At 44.1% G+C, this 14,722-nt stretch overlaps 1 protein-coding gene across 1 annotated transcript in view; it reads right to left on the bottom strand.

Moving 5' to 3' along the window:
* Positions 1-14,722, bottom strand: part of RYR3 (ryanodine receptor 3) — a 515,475-nt gene that overhangs the window by 227,890 nt on the left and 272,863 nt on the right. The window contains 3 exon segments of the mRNA XM_044230143.1: positions 1,386-1,627; positions 3,580-3,713; positions 11,622-11,740. Of these exon segments, the coding sequence (XP_044086078.1) occupies positions 1,386-1,627; positions 3,580-3,713; positions 11,622-11,740 (495 nt within the window).

The following is a 14,722-nucleotide window of genomic DNA, read 5'->3' as shown; positions in this document are numbered from 1 at the left end:
TACACTAAAGGCTACTCCTGTACAGCCAGACACGGGCTCCATGATCCAAGAAGGGAAGATCCACCCTGACTCCCCATGAAATAGAAGCGGGAAAGGGTAAGTTGGGAGGATAAGAGAACAACAAGACAAGGCTTTCGCTTCACTCGTCCTGCCATTTTGCAGCTGCTTTTGTCTGCACCATGCTGTCCCCTGGGACACACAAAATGTGGACAGGCATTTTTTTCTTCCTGCCAATGATCCAGGATAAATAAATAAACAAGTAAGTTGAAAGCAATTCTAAAAAATGTTAAATGTTTCTACTGAAGGTACAACACACAAAAAACTTAAAAAAAAAAAACAAACCCATATGGACTAACTGAAAATACAGACCAACCATAAGAAATGTCATCAGAAGCCAAGCTGATGGTTTTAGCCTGAAGGCTGAAGGAGGAAGGAAAATGTGAGGGGTTATGGAGTTCCCCATCTAAAATACATAGGTTTGTGTTGTAGAGACAAACTTTGCCCTCGTACTGGATTAGGGGAAGAATATGTGTCATGGTTTCTTACATAAGAGGCACACTTACATAAGGGATTTCTAGAAGGGACACAATGACTCCAATCTCAGGTGTGCGAAAGATACCGATAGATACAACATGCTGTGGATGACAGACGGAGCAGCTAGAACTCTGGGTCTGGGTGAAAGCCTCAAACTCAGATCTCTATTTTCATCCAGACATCATCTCATCCATTCCCCCAGGCATAGGCCATGGACATGTTTAGGGAAAGCATCTGTGTCTTTTGAAAAAGGAAGCTTTGCATTTTTTTAAAAATGACTGGCATTTACGATATGTCAGGCACCGATCCAGACATTTTATGAAGTGTATCATGAAGCAACATGCTGCATTGACATAACAACGGACTTGATCAGATCTGGATCCTTCGCTGTGTGACTGCGACGCATTTCTGACGTTTCTTTGTGTTGTTTTCCACATATGCAAGATGAGGTCAATACTACCTCCATCAAGGGATCATTGTCAAAATAAAGTGAGGAAAAACAATGTATGAAAGGTGTGCAGCTTACTGCCCAGTAAAGAAAGGTTGAGTCTCTTTCCCTGCTTGGCTATATTGTCCTGAAAACCCTATGCAATAATGTCTGCATGATACAGACACTGAGCTTGAGAGCGGTTGTGGGATCCACACTGGGTCACCCAGCTGGAAGTACTAGAATCATGGTTTCAAAGCAGGACAGTCTCATGTCAGGTCTGATGCTCTTCCCACCACCTAATTCATTGAGATTCCTGCTTCTGTATCATTTCAACAGGTAACGATCATTGCAGCCTGAACAATTCAAGCTTCACTCATCCTCAGGAAGAGACAAGGGGCAGAGGCTCTGGCAAGGTGCTCACCTGACCAAAGGTGAAGTCCATCAAAGCCATAGGAGTAGAGGTCATCGCCGACACCATTGCCTCCCCATCCTTCTCCCCCGCCAGGGTATGGAGCATAGCCAGAGGAGGAGGCCCAGCCCACCCGCAAGTGTGTGGGCTCAGCTGTTAGGAAGGGGTCCACCTGGTCGATAATCAGCTCGAAGTACCACTTCTTGTACTGCGCCGAGCCCTCGGCAACTCCAAGGAAGATGTTGGGCCGAATGCTGAAATGAAACATGGAACAAGTGGCGTCTACAGACTCTTAGGCACCGAGAAAAACAGAGAGCAAGTTGAGTAAGATCCCAGGGCACACTGTGAACTGAAGTCAAGAGCAATTTGTGTTTTTGTATTATTATTCTTTTAATTAATTAATTTTTCATTAACATCTATTATTTGCCCCAGGGGTACAGGTCTGTGAATCATCAGTCTTACACATTTCACAGCACTCACCATAGCACAGACCCTCCCCAATGTGCGTAGAGCCTCTAACACTTGATCAAGTTCTTAGTGGGAGGTGTCAGGACATTAATTCTATTTAAAAATATAAAGAATGTCTCCTTATTCCATTGAAGGCAACCAACATTTGCTGAGTGTCGACCTTGGGTAAAACATGCAAAAATGTTGCAGAGCTGTGTAACTACAGCCCCTTGTTTCTTTCTTTAAGTGGAAGAAATAGTTCACTCAAGTCCCATGTCCTGAGGAATTGGTCCAAGCATCCCTATTCTCACAGCAGCAGCTTTTCAACGAAGCATTACTTATAAGAATGGCCTCTTGAAAGCATGAAGAAATCACTATTAGAAGAAAGCAAGACAAGAAAGAAAGAAGGAAAGAAAGAGAGTGAGAGAGAGAGAGAAAGAAAGGGAAGGAAAGAGGGGGAAAGACAGACAGATGCCAAGCAGAGAAAGACAAATACTGCATGCAACTTCTTATATGTGAAACCAAAAAAAAAAAAAATCAAACTCCTAGAAACAGAGAGTAGACAAGTGGTTGCCAGGGGTTGAGGAGGAGGGTGGGATTAAGAGAAGTTAGTAAAAGCAAACAGACTTCCAGTTATAAGAAGTTATAAGTCCGAGGATCAAATTATAACATGGTAACGTAGTTGATCAACTAACACTGTATTGTACAACTGAACTTTGCCAAGAGAGTAGAACTTAGTTTTCACACACACAGAAGAGGTAAATACGTGAGGTCAAGGATTTATTAATGAACCTATGGGGCAAACCCTTTCATGTATATGTATACTAAATCATCACATTCTACACTCTAAATAACTTACAATTTTGTTCGTTAATTATGCCTCAATAAATGAAGCTGAAAAAAAAATAAAATTCAACCTAAAAAGGCAAAAAAGGGGAGAGGGGAACAGAAGTCACTTTTGGCCAACTTGTTACGGGCTGGAGGATTTCATATATCCAGCAAAATGGTTAGAAGCTGAGGACAAAGCATTTGGAGCTTCTCTCCAATTGGAATGCTATTCTTAGATGTCCACTCTTCTGCGCTGGGGGCTGTGCCCCATTCTGGGTAGGCAACAGAAAACCAGACAAGTACCAAAACAAAGTCTATGTGGATGGTTCAGGTCTGCTCTGCACTTCAGAGAAGTTCTTTCCTCACCATGTAGATTACGGAGTGAGCCTAGGCAGAAAATTGCTCAAGAACCTTAGGCCTGCCTGACACAAGGCCAGTGAGTTCACATGACTTCCATGAGCTGCATTACAGACCAGCAGGCTAGGATTCTGTGTGAGCTCAGGATGTTCATCCTGGCCTTGGCAGATAACCCTTGGGTCAATGACCATGGGCCATAGGATGAACAAGAAACCACAGGATCAACATGGGACATCCATTCTATTAAAAGATTTTAAGAAAAAAAATGTGGTTTATTAAAATAAAATTGAATACATTACAAAGAATGTACAAGACCTATGTTAAAGTAGAACATGCAACATGGCAGACCACTTCCGGTCAAATTCCTCAGCCTTCAGGTGGAACATACACTCCACTGAAGTTTGAAACTCTGTGAAAGGGGTTGGAGTACGAGGCCCTAAAACAGGACACATCTGTCCCTATCTCCTCTCCCACGCCGACTTCACCAGGAATATGATGGGTAGACAGCGCTAGCCCTCTTCCTTTCCTGTCTGGAAACAAGATGGACACTTTGGGATGACAGTGGGGGCCTTACCTGGTCACATCATTAATTAGCCGTGTCTGCAGGAGCAAGTTCCTCCGGGGCAGCAAGTTGTCACAAATCAGATTCTGGTTGGCTCTGACAGCAACCCCATTGCAGAGACAGAGGGAACACAGCACGTCCAGAACCTGCAACGGGATACATCCCCCCAAACCTCAGAACCACCAGGAGGGCACTGGGGGCAGGACTTGACTGCCAAGACGCAGGAAGGAAGCAGGCCTCCTGTGTGATGATGAGGCAAAGTAGAGGGCAAAGCAGAAGCTGACACCCTGCATGCCCTCCCCAGCCCTGGGATAAATGTGACACTCCTCAGGTACTCTCCGCTGCCCTAAAGGAAGAACAATTAGTTAACCTGTAGGAATCAAGATCCTGAGTCTCCCTCAGTTTACTTACAAAAGCCTTAGCGATAGCATCCAAAAGGGAATGCAGATACAATTAAATGTCTTTATACCCTGCAGCCCATTCAAATACTTGAAGCGGGCAGAGAGTAGAATATTTCTCCAGGAAGTTCCCCACTATCTAAATGTTAATGCCTTACTAGAGAGGTCAACAACCTTAATTTGACAATGGTAAGGCTTCTGGTATCCCATGAGTCTTTAGTATGTGAAAGTTCTTTTGGAAAACTCCCTTTTTCCTTACCTCCCCCAACCCCATAGGATATAATCAGTGCACAACATCACAACTGAAGTGCAGCAGTGCTTTCTACCCACAGATCCTGTCTCCTGTGCTATAATAAAGATCATTCTCTCAAGAATTCTTTCTTGGTCATCGGCTCCCAACTCCACCCCACCGTACCTCACCTCTATTCCAAAACCCCATCAGTGACAAGCCGGAGGACCTATTCCAAGTCAAGGGCACTCCACCTCCCTCAACAGGCATCAGTGAGCCATGTTGGAACCTGCTGCCTCTTAGGAAATGAAGCTGGCTTTCTTCTAACCTCTCAGCCCTCATCTTAGCCACCCCGCACTCCCCAAACTAGGTGTGTTCCTTGTGATCACTATTCTGCTCAAACAGGCGGGAGTCTGAGCTCTGAAGACAGACTGTCTAGGTTACTATCCTAGCCACGGCAGGACTAGGCTGAGATGAGGCATCGAGAGTGCAAAGTCCAGGCTTGACTCTCTCCTGGAGTCGTGCATGAGCAGGGGCAAGCCCTAGAAGGGCCTTCACTGGCGTTAAGCCCAAGTTTGTGCTCCCACCCGGCCTCGGCATCAGCAGGCATGCATACAGCTCTTTTATGAAAAGCACCGTTGAATAGAAAACCACAGACCCAAAATGGCATCGCTTAGGTTAGGGTCCCATGTCAGTAAACCAAAACTCACTACGTAACCAAACAGCAATTTCAAGCCCTTAGGAATGTAACCTTTAACCAGTCAACATGGAAATTTCCTGGTCAGCTCTAGGAAGTTTCCTGATACACCCCATCTGTTCCCCTAAGGAGGGCGACACTGCGTAAAACAAATGGATTCTTTGCTAATAACCACCACCACCACCACCACCCCCCCCGCCGCTGCCCTCTACCTTAAAGAAAGAACTTTCCTTCTCTGTAGTCCTTTGGAGCTCCCCTCTACTGCTAGAAGGGATGCTGCCCAATTCATGAATCAGTTAATAAAGCCAATTCAATCTTTAAAATTTCCTTGGTTGAACTTTTGTTATTTAATAGCACTAGACTCCCTTTTGGCCAAGGTCATGTAGTAGGCCTGGGAACCTCCGGTAAGTCAGCAGAGCAGATAATAGGGCAGATTCCAGTTCTTGGGTCTCTGGCTGTGATAATGTCAAAATTCATTAAGATACCCATCTACTCCCACAAATCGGTATTCAAAAACGTTCTACCCCTAGAAGGAGAACAAAACTTTCAAGAGCCCAAATGGCCCTTGAAGCTATGAGACCAGTCACCAAGCCACTTCTCTTTGTTTTCCAGCTAAGCTAGAAATGGAAAGAGCCCCCCTGCCTCCCACCCACTGTCTCCTTGGGCTGTATCCTCTGACATTCCAATTTTGTGTTCCTGTATTGACAGAGCAAACTGTGCTGGGCCAGGCCCGGCTCCTCCCTCTCTCTCCTACCAGGAGGAATGTGCAAACAGCAGTCCATAAATAACCAGCACGAACGCCAGTGGCATCTCAGTCTTTCAAAGTGGCCGCTAAGACTCAGTGCTTAGTGGGGTTGGATGGCTCCAGGTTGTTGGCATTAGTATCCATAATTCTCACAAACCAATTTTCTACCTGACTCCCTGAATGTCAATTCCGCTCCAGAGTAATACAAAGCACATTTATGGGACAAGTAGAAAAGAATCCCAACGGTACTCTAATGGAGAACCCTCACCACTGGTGCCCTGTGAAACATATTGACCGTGGAACTGGAAATCCAGAGGATAATTTCTCATTCTAAGAAAAGAGCCATAGATGGTCAGGAAATTAAATACTTATGATCCAGCCTATCACACATTGTCATCCGTCCTGCCTCAGAGTGAAGGTTCCGGGAGCTTTGCTGTCAGAGCCAGAGGGAGAGCCGTGCTTAATCCACACACAATAGGAAAAACCAGGAGGAAAAAGGCTCTGTGAGAAGCACTAGATGAACAGAGTGTCTCACCTCTAAATAAATGATGCCATAAAGCAATGGGGTTGACATGGTTTAGGCTTTGTTTCATTTTAACTTTTTTTTTTAATTTATTTTTTAAATTTTATTTATTTGACAGAGAGATCACAAGTAGGCAGAGAGGGGGAAGCAGGCTCCCTGCTAAGCAGAGAGCCTGATGCGGGGCTCGATCCCAAGACGCTGAGATCATGACCCGAGCCGAAGGCAGAGGCTTTTACCCACTGAGCCACCCAGGCACCCCTGTTTTAACTTTATTTTTAAATTTAAATTTTTAAAAGATTTTATTTACTTGAGAGAGAAAGAGAGAGAGAACACAAGCAGGGGGAGCTGCAGAGGGAGAGGGAGAAGCAGACTCCCTGCTGAGCAGGGAGCCCCATGTGGGGCTCAGTCCCAGAGCCCTGGGATCATGACCTGAGCAGAAGGCAGACACTTAACTGACCGAGCCCCCCAGACACTCCTACGCTCTATTTTAGAAGGCATTTCTCAGGGTAAAATAGAGGAATGGGGCCAAACTTTTTTTTCTTAAAAAGCTTAAATGGGTTCTTTTAAAGGTGAAGGGAGTGTAGACAACATGAACCACCACAGGGGAATGCACAAGCATTGAACCTAGGGGTCATATATACTTCTGATGGAGAGGGAGCATCTTAGTGACCTCTGGGACGTGTGGCCAGCTGTGGTAGGTACTGCTCAGCAGTCACCACATTCCATTTCCTTCTAGTCCTGAGCCTGCAGGGGCTACAATTCCCAGCTACCCTTGCAGGGATGTGGCATCATGTGACTGAGTTGTGGGCACTGGAAAGTGAGTGGACATCACCTAAAACGTCTACATAGTCCCCCTTGCACTCACACTCTCTTTCTAGCTGGATGTAGAGATTAGGAAAGATAACAAAGTTGTACTCCAACTGTGACCCAGCAGTACTAGCATTACCTTGGAGTTTGCCAGAAATGCAGGGGTTTAGGAGCACCTTCCCACCCCTGCCAGACTTACCAGCTGAGAACCTTCATTTTAACATGATGGGTAAGCACAGTGCCTTCTGAGAAGCCCTGTTCTAAGGGATGAAGGGACTGGAGCCCTCCCACTGAGTGGCCTAGGGCTGCAATGTGGAAAAAGCAATCTTCCTTATGAGAATTTGGGGTTGTTCATTTTAGGAGTTAGGCTTCTATCTATACCCTGGCCCAATGTGAGAATTTCCCTGGCTCATTCTGTGGAGGTCATCAGCTTCTGCTTGTCATCCTTTTTTGTTACTGACACCTCAGTTAATTCAACATCCTCCCCGTTTGTTTTTTTAGCTCCACTAGTCTCTACTCCCAAACACAGGCTTATGTGGGAATTCTTTAAAAATAAATACCTACTGGGTGTGCTGCATAAACAATGAATTTTGGATCACTGAAAAAAAAATAAATTAAAAAAAATAAAAAGAAAAAAAATACCTACTGTATATCCATGGAAACCTCATTTGGCTGTTGCATTCTGTCCTTTAGCTTCTGTCTATAAACAGCTCCATGCTAAAATGTATTTATTCTGTGTAAATGCTATAAAGATGCTAATTGTACTTATTCTGTGATTTTTAAAAAAATCAAGTCCTAGATTGGAAAATGAGGATTTTGAAGCCTCTGAGGAACATACTTTTTTCTTGTTGTGGATATGAACCGGGTGGCTGGAAATATTTATTGCCTTGGCTGCCTGGGAGCTCAGAGATGATTCAGCAACTTTGTGGGAGTTGATGGTTTGCTTACCTGTGTTCTATCTTTCCCCCAACCTAGGCCAAACCTTCAATTCTGTTCTATACTTTCTCAGGACCCATGATGATCCTATTTTACCATACACATATTTTTTTCATAAGTGGCTCCAAATCCTTATAGAAAAACAACAACAACAAAAAGCCAAAAACCAACTTTTATCTGGGGTGCCTGGGTGGCTCAGTCAGTTAGGCAGCTGCTTTCAGCTCAGGTCATGATCCCAGGGTCCTGGGATGGAGCCCTGCATGGGGTTCCCTACTCAGCAGAGAGCCTGCTTCTCCCTCTTCCTCTCTGCTTACTTGTGTTCTCCATCTTTCTGCCAAATAAATAAAATCTTGAAAAAAAATTTTACCTGTGCCAATGTTGAGGAGATCTGGAGTAAGGTAGGTTTGGGGGCAAATAAAAAGGTCATATTGTATTTTTATTATCAAATGCTCAGTCCATGGGAAAGTCAGAAGATGACTTACAGGGTTTGATAATTGTTCTTTTTACCAAAAAATAAAATCAGTGCTACTAACAGAGAGTAAGATGGGAATGGACTCTGGCTTGACTCATTCATTCCTTTTATTCATGTATTACACCTTTAACAAACATGGATCAAGTGCCTGCCATGTATAACATAAGAGCCCGTCACTGGGAGGAATGCAAAGTTGGTTGCTGCCTTGAAGGATCTTCGAGTCTGTGAGAGACATCTATGTGTAGGAAGGGCAGAGTGGAGCCACCAAGTAATGGAGTGCTAGCTGCATAAGATTTGAAATGGGGAGACCATGTTCAACTGGAACCAGAAAAAGCTTCATGGAGGCAGTGGCGTTTGAGTAAAATATTGAAAGGCAGACAGAACTGCGATGGGTCCTGGAAAACTAAGAAGTGAGGAGATAGGGAGCAATCTGCAAGAGCCAAGTCATGGAGAGGTCGAGGGACAGAGGACCCTGAGAGAAAGGCATGTTCCCAGTGTACACTTCCCTATCCTTTTCACTCCAAAGACTGGGTTCTTTTCTTCAAACTTCCTGGTCTTTGCTTGATCATGATTTAGATGAGTGGAAATGTCTTCCATGGCAGGGAGAAGAGCTAACAAGTGAAAAATCTCAGAGGCAAGGAAGCATACTAATGCCACTACTGTAAACACTCTCCATTCTCAACTGGCAATTAGAGTTGGAGTGGCACAAAAAGGGGCTCATCAAACCATGAGATGTCCAACCCTTTTTTTTTTTTTTTTAATAAAAAAAGAAAAATGTCACGACCCTGAAGACCGTGGATAGACCCAAAGGGACATTCAAATTCCAGTCTCAGAAATGCTAGCTTGTATAAAAATGCCTTCTACTTACAAATTCTTCCCTGCATGGTTTTGTATTTAGAGAGCTGTAAAAATAAGAACACAAAATTAAAAATATTCCCGCAGAACATGCGGACCCCAAAGAACAAGCTCAGAGAAGGCAGTTTGAGAAACACTGGGAAGAATGTGAAACTGTGAGTGGGAGACCCAAAGTCTGGTTCTAGACTGTCATGAATTAGCTGGGTGGCCCCCTGGCAGGTGGCTTCACATCTCAGGGCCCACGTGCCAGCCCTGCTTCGGCCGCTGTCAAGTGGAAATGAGAACACTACTTCCTGGGGTCATCCTGAGGACAAAGGAAAACACCTGTGAACTCGGAGGGCAGTACCTGGCATTTGTCAAAGGCAAAATCAACGATCGCGATCGTCATCGTCATCATTATTTGTTGCCGTTATTGGAAGAGCTGGGAGGTGCCTGGTGGTTTGAAAATGCTTTATATTCTCAGTCCCTGTCTTCAAGGAAAACTAAGTGAAGAGATCAGACACATGTGAAAACCCAGGACTTGAGAAAAAGGAGTGGCCTGAAGAGCAAAACACTACACACTGGTATTTTCCAAGCAAAGAGAAAACATCCCAGCGGAAGTCTGGCCTTTCCGTTGTTTACAAAGCTACGCAAGGAGCCCTGGTGATGATCTGAGACAGATTTCTCTGGGAAAACAAATTTTATCCACTCCCATCATTTCTAAGGGAAGGTCTGAATTCATGGCAAGCCAACCTTCATCCAAAAATCCACCAAAAGACAAAAAAGGGATCTATCCCTGAGGAGCCTTTTATGTACCTAGAACATACTGCCTGAAGTTTCCCAACACCACCGGAATTTCTCAAACAGCACCTTGGCTCTAGGAGATGAAACGTTGCTCTGGTAATCCGCAGGGATCACATATCAGCCCAGTTATTGATTTGTAGCAAAAGTCCTTTGGCTCAACTTGGACTCCCATTTCTCCACTTTGGAATGGGCCGAATAGTCATCCACTTGCCACCAAGTACCATCCATTACACGCTTTGTGGCTTCTGGCTCACAGAAGCCATAACAAAGCTGGTTATTCATTAAGCACGTTATGTGGTATGATCACAAAGAAGACCCAGGAGCAATGAAACGAGAGAGCAGCTTTTCTCCCATCAGTGGGCTCCCCCTGACATCTGTATGTACCTCATGGCTCGGACCGCGTGTTACTTGGGTGCTTATCAATTACTCTTATTATGCTTTGCAGACAGGAGGGAACAGATGCGGGTCTGATGCTGGAGCCTCCTGCCTGCCTTTGATTTACCACATTCAGGAAAGCAATTACAGGAGTCACATTCTTCTTTCTCTTCTTTGTCAAGCAATTCCACCGATACTAAGGACCATGGCTTTCTTGTTTCCTAAGGGAGACACACCTCGGCGAAGCTGCGGAGGCTCACTCTCCCAGACCCCCCTGAGCGTGTCTCAAAAGAGTAGTGCCCCCAGATGAGGAGGCCCAGCAACCAAGCTGAGTTTTCTCCACTGTGTAGGTGCACAGCTGCTGCCCCTTATGTCACTGGCTCTTGAAATACTCTCCCTCAGCCTGAGGACCCCCCAGCTCACTCATTCATCAGAGCAGTACCCCCCACCCCCACCCGGCTACAGGGCAGATATTGAAAGCCCAAGAAAAAACACATTTTAATAGACCTTCTGTGCAGACCGTTCTGTCTAAGACATAGAATTCCATAAAATTAGGCAGAATTTTAAGGCATCTCAAAATATCCATAGAGCTTTCCACCTTAGAAAATGAAGTGGCATTCTCTCCATTGCGCAGAGGGTATCACTGAGGCCCCAAAGCACACAGCTGTTTTGTATCAAAGGGAAGGGCTGGCAGCTTCAGTCCTCTTGCCTGCTCATGTAGATTCATTTACATCACACAGTTTGACTCAGGATAAATCTGATTTCATTTATGAACAAGCCAGTTGCCAAGACGTCCTATACTAGTCTTATCTGATTTTTGTGTATCTTCTTTATACAGCTTGGTATTAGCTATTCCAGTACTGAGTTCCTGGGCCGAGGGTGGGAGCCAGTACTGCAGCTGGCCTTGCCCAGATCCTCCTAGCTCAGTGCCTCCCCCTCGTTGGCTGTGTGCTCAGGGCTGAAGACAGTGACCCGGGCTTGGAAAGCGGAGACACAGAGAGAACATGCAAGATGCAGTGTAACTGTCTGGCTTGGAGTGTGCGCCTAGGTAAGGAAGGCTCTTTCGGAGCCTCAGTTTCCCAAGGTCAACTCTTCTCCCCCACCCCCACCCCCAAATCAAAGCCAAGAAAGAGATTCGTCCACATGCTCTCAGTAATACATACTGCTTATGAAGCATTGGGGAGGGAAATGTCAGGTCAAGTCCATCATTGTTTGGGTTCTTTCTGATACCTACCTTGTGATTCCGCCCATGCTTATCCAACAGGGAGATGATGGACTTGATGTGGCCCTCGGCTATCAGATTTAAGGCTTCTGGGCTTTCAATCAAGATGCAGTGCAAAACTTCCAAGATACCTGCATGAATGTCACAAAAAATCAGACAGACATGAAATGGCCATCATTTAGAAACCTAAATTATGAGAAAAGACCATCTTGAGGGGACAGGATATTATCCGTTCCTTGACTGTATTAAATATCTCCAGCCAGAAGAAAGACTGTTGCCGTGTCTGGCAGACTTCAAGAGCCTCGGCAGCCTACCTTGTCTGTAATTTAGAGGAGAGTTTTGTTTAGCACTGACTGTACCTCCCTTCCTCCTCGACAAAGATATGCATCCTTCTATGTCAAAATACAGACAAGCAGCAGGTGAAATAAGTCAGAGAAAAACAAATACCAGATGACTTCACTCCTACGTGGAATTTAAGAACTAAAACAAAGGAAAAAAGAGACTTGACTATGAAGAACTAGTGGTTACCAAAGGGAAGGTGGGTGGGGAAGAGGTGAAGACTGCATCCTGAGGAGCCCAGAGTACAGCATGGAATTGCTGACTACGTCCTACACCTGAAACTGATATGACCCTATGTCAGCCATACTTCAATTTAAAAAAGGAAAAAATTATAGAGAAGTGGCTGTAAAAATTGAATTCTTAATTTGGTCAAGCCAAGCAACACCTAAGTTTAAATATATCTAAAAAAGCAAATGCCCAGTTGAAAACAAATTCTCAAGATCCTTCAAGTAATTTAGAAAGTATCTGGAGTTTTCCTTGAATGAGAATTCTTCTGAGAACCACCCCAGAAATTATTTTCATTTCATAATGCACTGCTGTATCAAGCAAACTATAAACGCACCAAACAGAGACTACTTGTTTTGCCCCTTTTCTCGGAATGCTATGTGGTTTTTCGTATTAAGCGAAAATTGAAGAAAAGCTAGCTGGTATCCCCAGAGCCTGGCAAACACAAGGGCAAAGCACCATGATGGAAATATAAGGGAAGTGGTTGGCCTATGTCCTTATTGGTTTTACTGAGAAAATTCCCCTTGGTCTGTATTTCTCGAGGCTTTAATAAATTACTATGAAATATAATCTGGCCCATGGAGGAGGCACTGAAGAAGATGGAGGCTTGGGAAGACACAGGTGAAGGTGGATGGATAGTCCTTAAGAGAGCTTTCCTTTGGTCTGTCTGTTCAAGCTCCAGCCATCTCTAGACAATGAAAAAAGCATCAAACCTCTCAGTATCCCAGAAAGGGGCCCACATTTGTCATGTCCACTCATCTCTGAGGAAGACAGCTGCTGAGCCTTACCGCAGCCACTTAACCATGATAAACTCTCCCTGGCTCAGATTCTCTGTGAGTCATCAAGAAGGGTTGTAGAGACTGTCTTTTTTCCACTGTATATTTTTTCCTGTTTTGTCGAAGATTAATTGACCATAGAGTTGAGGGCCCATATCTGGGCTCTCTACTCTGTTCCACTGGTCTATGTGTCTGTTTTTATGCCAGTACCATGCTGTCTTGGTGATCACAGCTTTGTAATAAAGCTTGAAATCAGGTAACGTGATGCTCCCAGCTTTATTTTTGTTTTTCAACATTTCCTTAGCGATTCGGGGTCTCTTCTGATTCCATACAAATTTTAGGATTATTTGCTCCATCTCTTTGAAGAATGTTGGTGGAATTTTGATCGGAATGGCATTAAAAGTATAGATTGCTCTAGGCAGTATAGACATTTTAACAATGTTTATTCTTCCGATCCAAGAGCAAGGAATGGTCTTCCATCTATTTGTGTCGTCTTCAATTTCTTTCATGAGTGTTCTGTAGTTCCTCGAGTACAGATCCTTTACCTCTTTGGTTAGGTTTATTCCCAGGTATCTTACGGTTCTTGGTGCTATAGTAAATGGAATCGATTCTCTAATTTCCCTTTCTGTATTTTCATTGTTAGTGTATAAGAAAGCCACTGATTTCTGCAAAATATACAGTGAAAAAAGACAGTCTCTTCAATAAATGGTGCTGGGAGAACTGGACAGCTATATGTAGAAGAATGAAACTCGACCATTCTCTTACACCGTACACAAAGATAAACTCAAAATGGATAAAAGACCTCAACGTGAGACAGGAATCTATCAGAATCTTAGAGGAGAACATAGGCAGTAATCTCTTCGATATCAGCCACAGCAACTTCTTTCAAGATATGTCTCCAAAGGCAAAGGAAACAAAAGCGAAAATAAACTTTTGGGACTTCATCAAAATCAAAAGCTTCTGCACAGCCAAGGAAATAGTCAAGAAAACAAAGAGGCAACCCACGGAATGGGAGAAGATATTTGCAAATGACAGTACAGACAAAAGGTTGATATCCAGGATCTATAATGAACTCCTCAAACTCAACACACACGAAACAGGCAAACATATCAAAAAATGGGCAGAAGATATGAAAAGACACTTCTCCAATGAAGACATACAAATGGCTATCAGACACATGAAAAAATGTTCATCATCATTAGCCCTCAGGGAGATTCAAATTAAAACCACATTGAGATATCACCTTACACCAGTTAGAATGGCCAAAATTAACAAAACAAGAAACAACATGTGTTGGAGAGGATGTGAAGAAAGGGGAACCCTCTTCCACTGGTGGTGGGAATGCAAGTTGGTGCAGCCTCTTTGGAGAACAGTGTGGAGATTCCTCAAGAAATTAAAAATAGAGCTTCCCTATAACCCTGCAATTGCACTCCTGGGTATTTACCCCAAGGATACAGATGTCGTGAAAAGAAGGGCCATCTGTACCCCAGTGTTTATAGCAGAAATGGCCAGGGTCACCAAACTATGGAAAGAACAAAGATGCCCTTCAACGTACGAATGGATAAGGAAGATGTGGTCCATATACACTATGGAGTATTATGCCTCCATCAGAAAGGATGAATACCCAACTTTTGTAGCAACAAGGACGGGACTGGAAGAGATTATGCTGAGTGAAATAAGTCAAGCAGAGAGAGTCAATTATCATATGGTTTCACTTATTTGTGGAGCATAACAAATAGCATGGAGGACAAGGGGTATTAGAGAGGAGAAGGG

The sequence above is a fragment of the Neovison vison genome, chromosome 13 (assembly GCF_020171115.1).
Source record: "Neovison vison isolate M4711 chromosome 13, ASM_NN_V1, whole genome shotgun sequence".
Taxonomy (NCBI): Eukaryota; Metazoa; Chordata; class Mammalia; order Carnivora; family Mustelidae; genus Neogale; species Neogale vison.
Note: the sequence above shows the minus strand (reverse complement) of the source record. Positions and strands in the feature narration are given on the sequence as shown.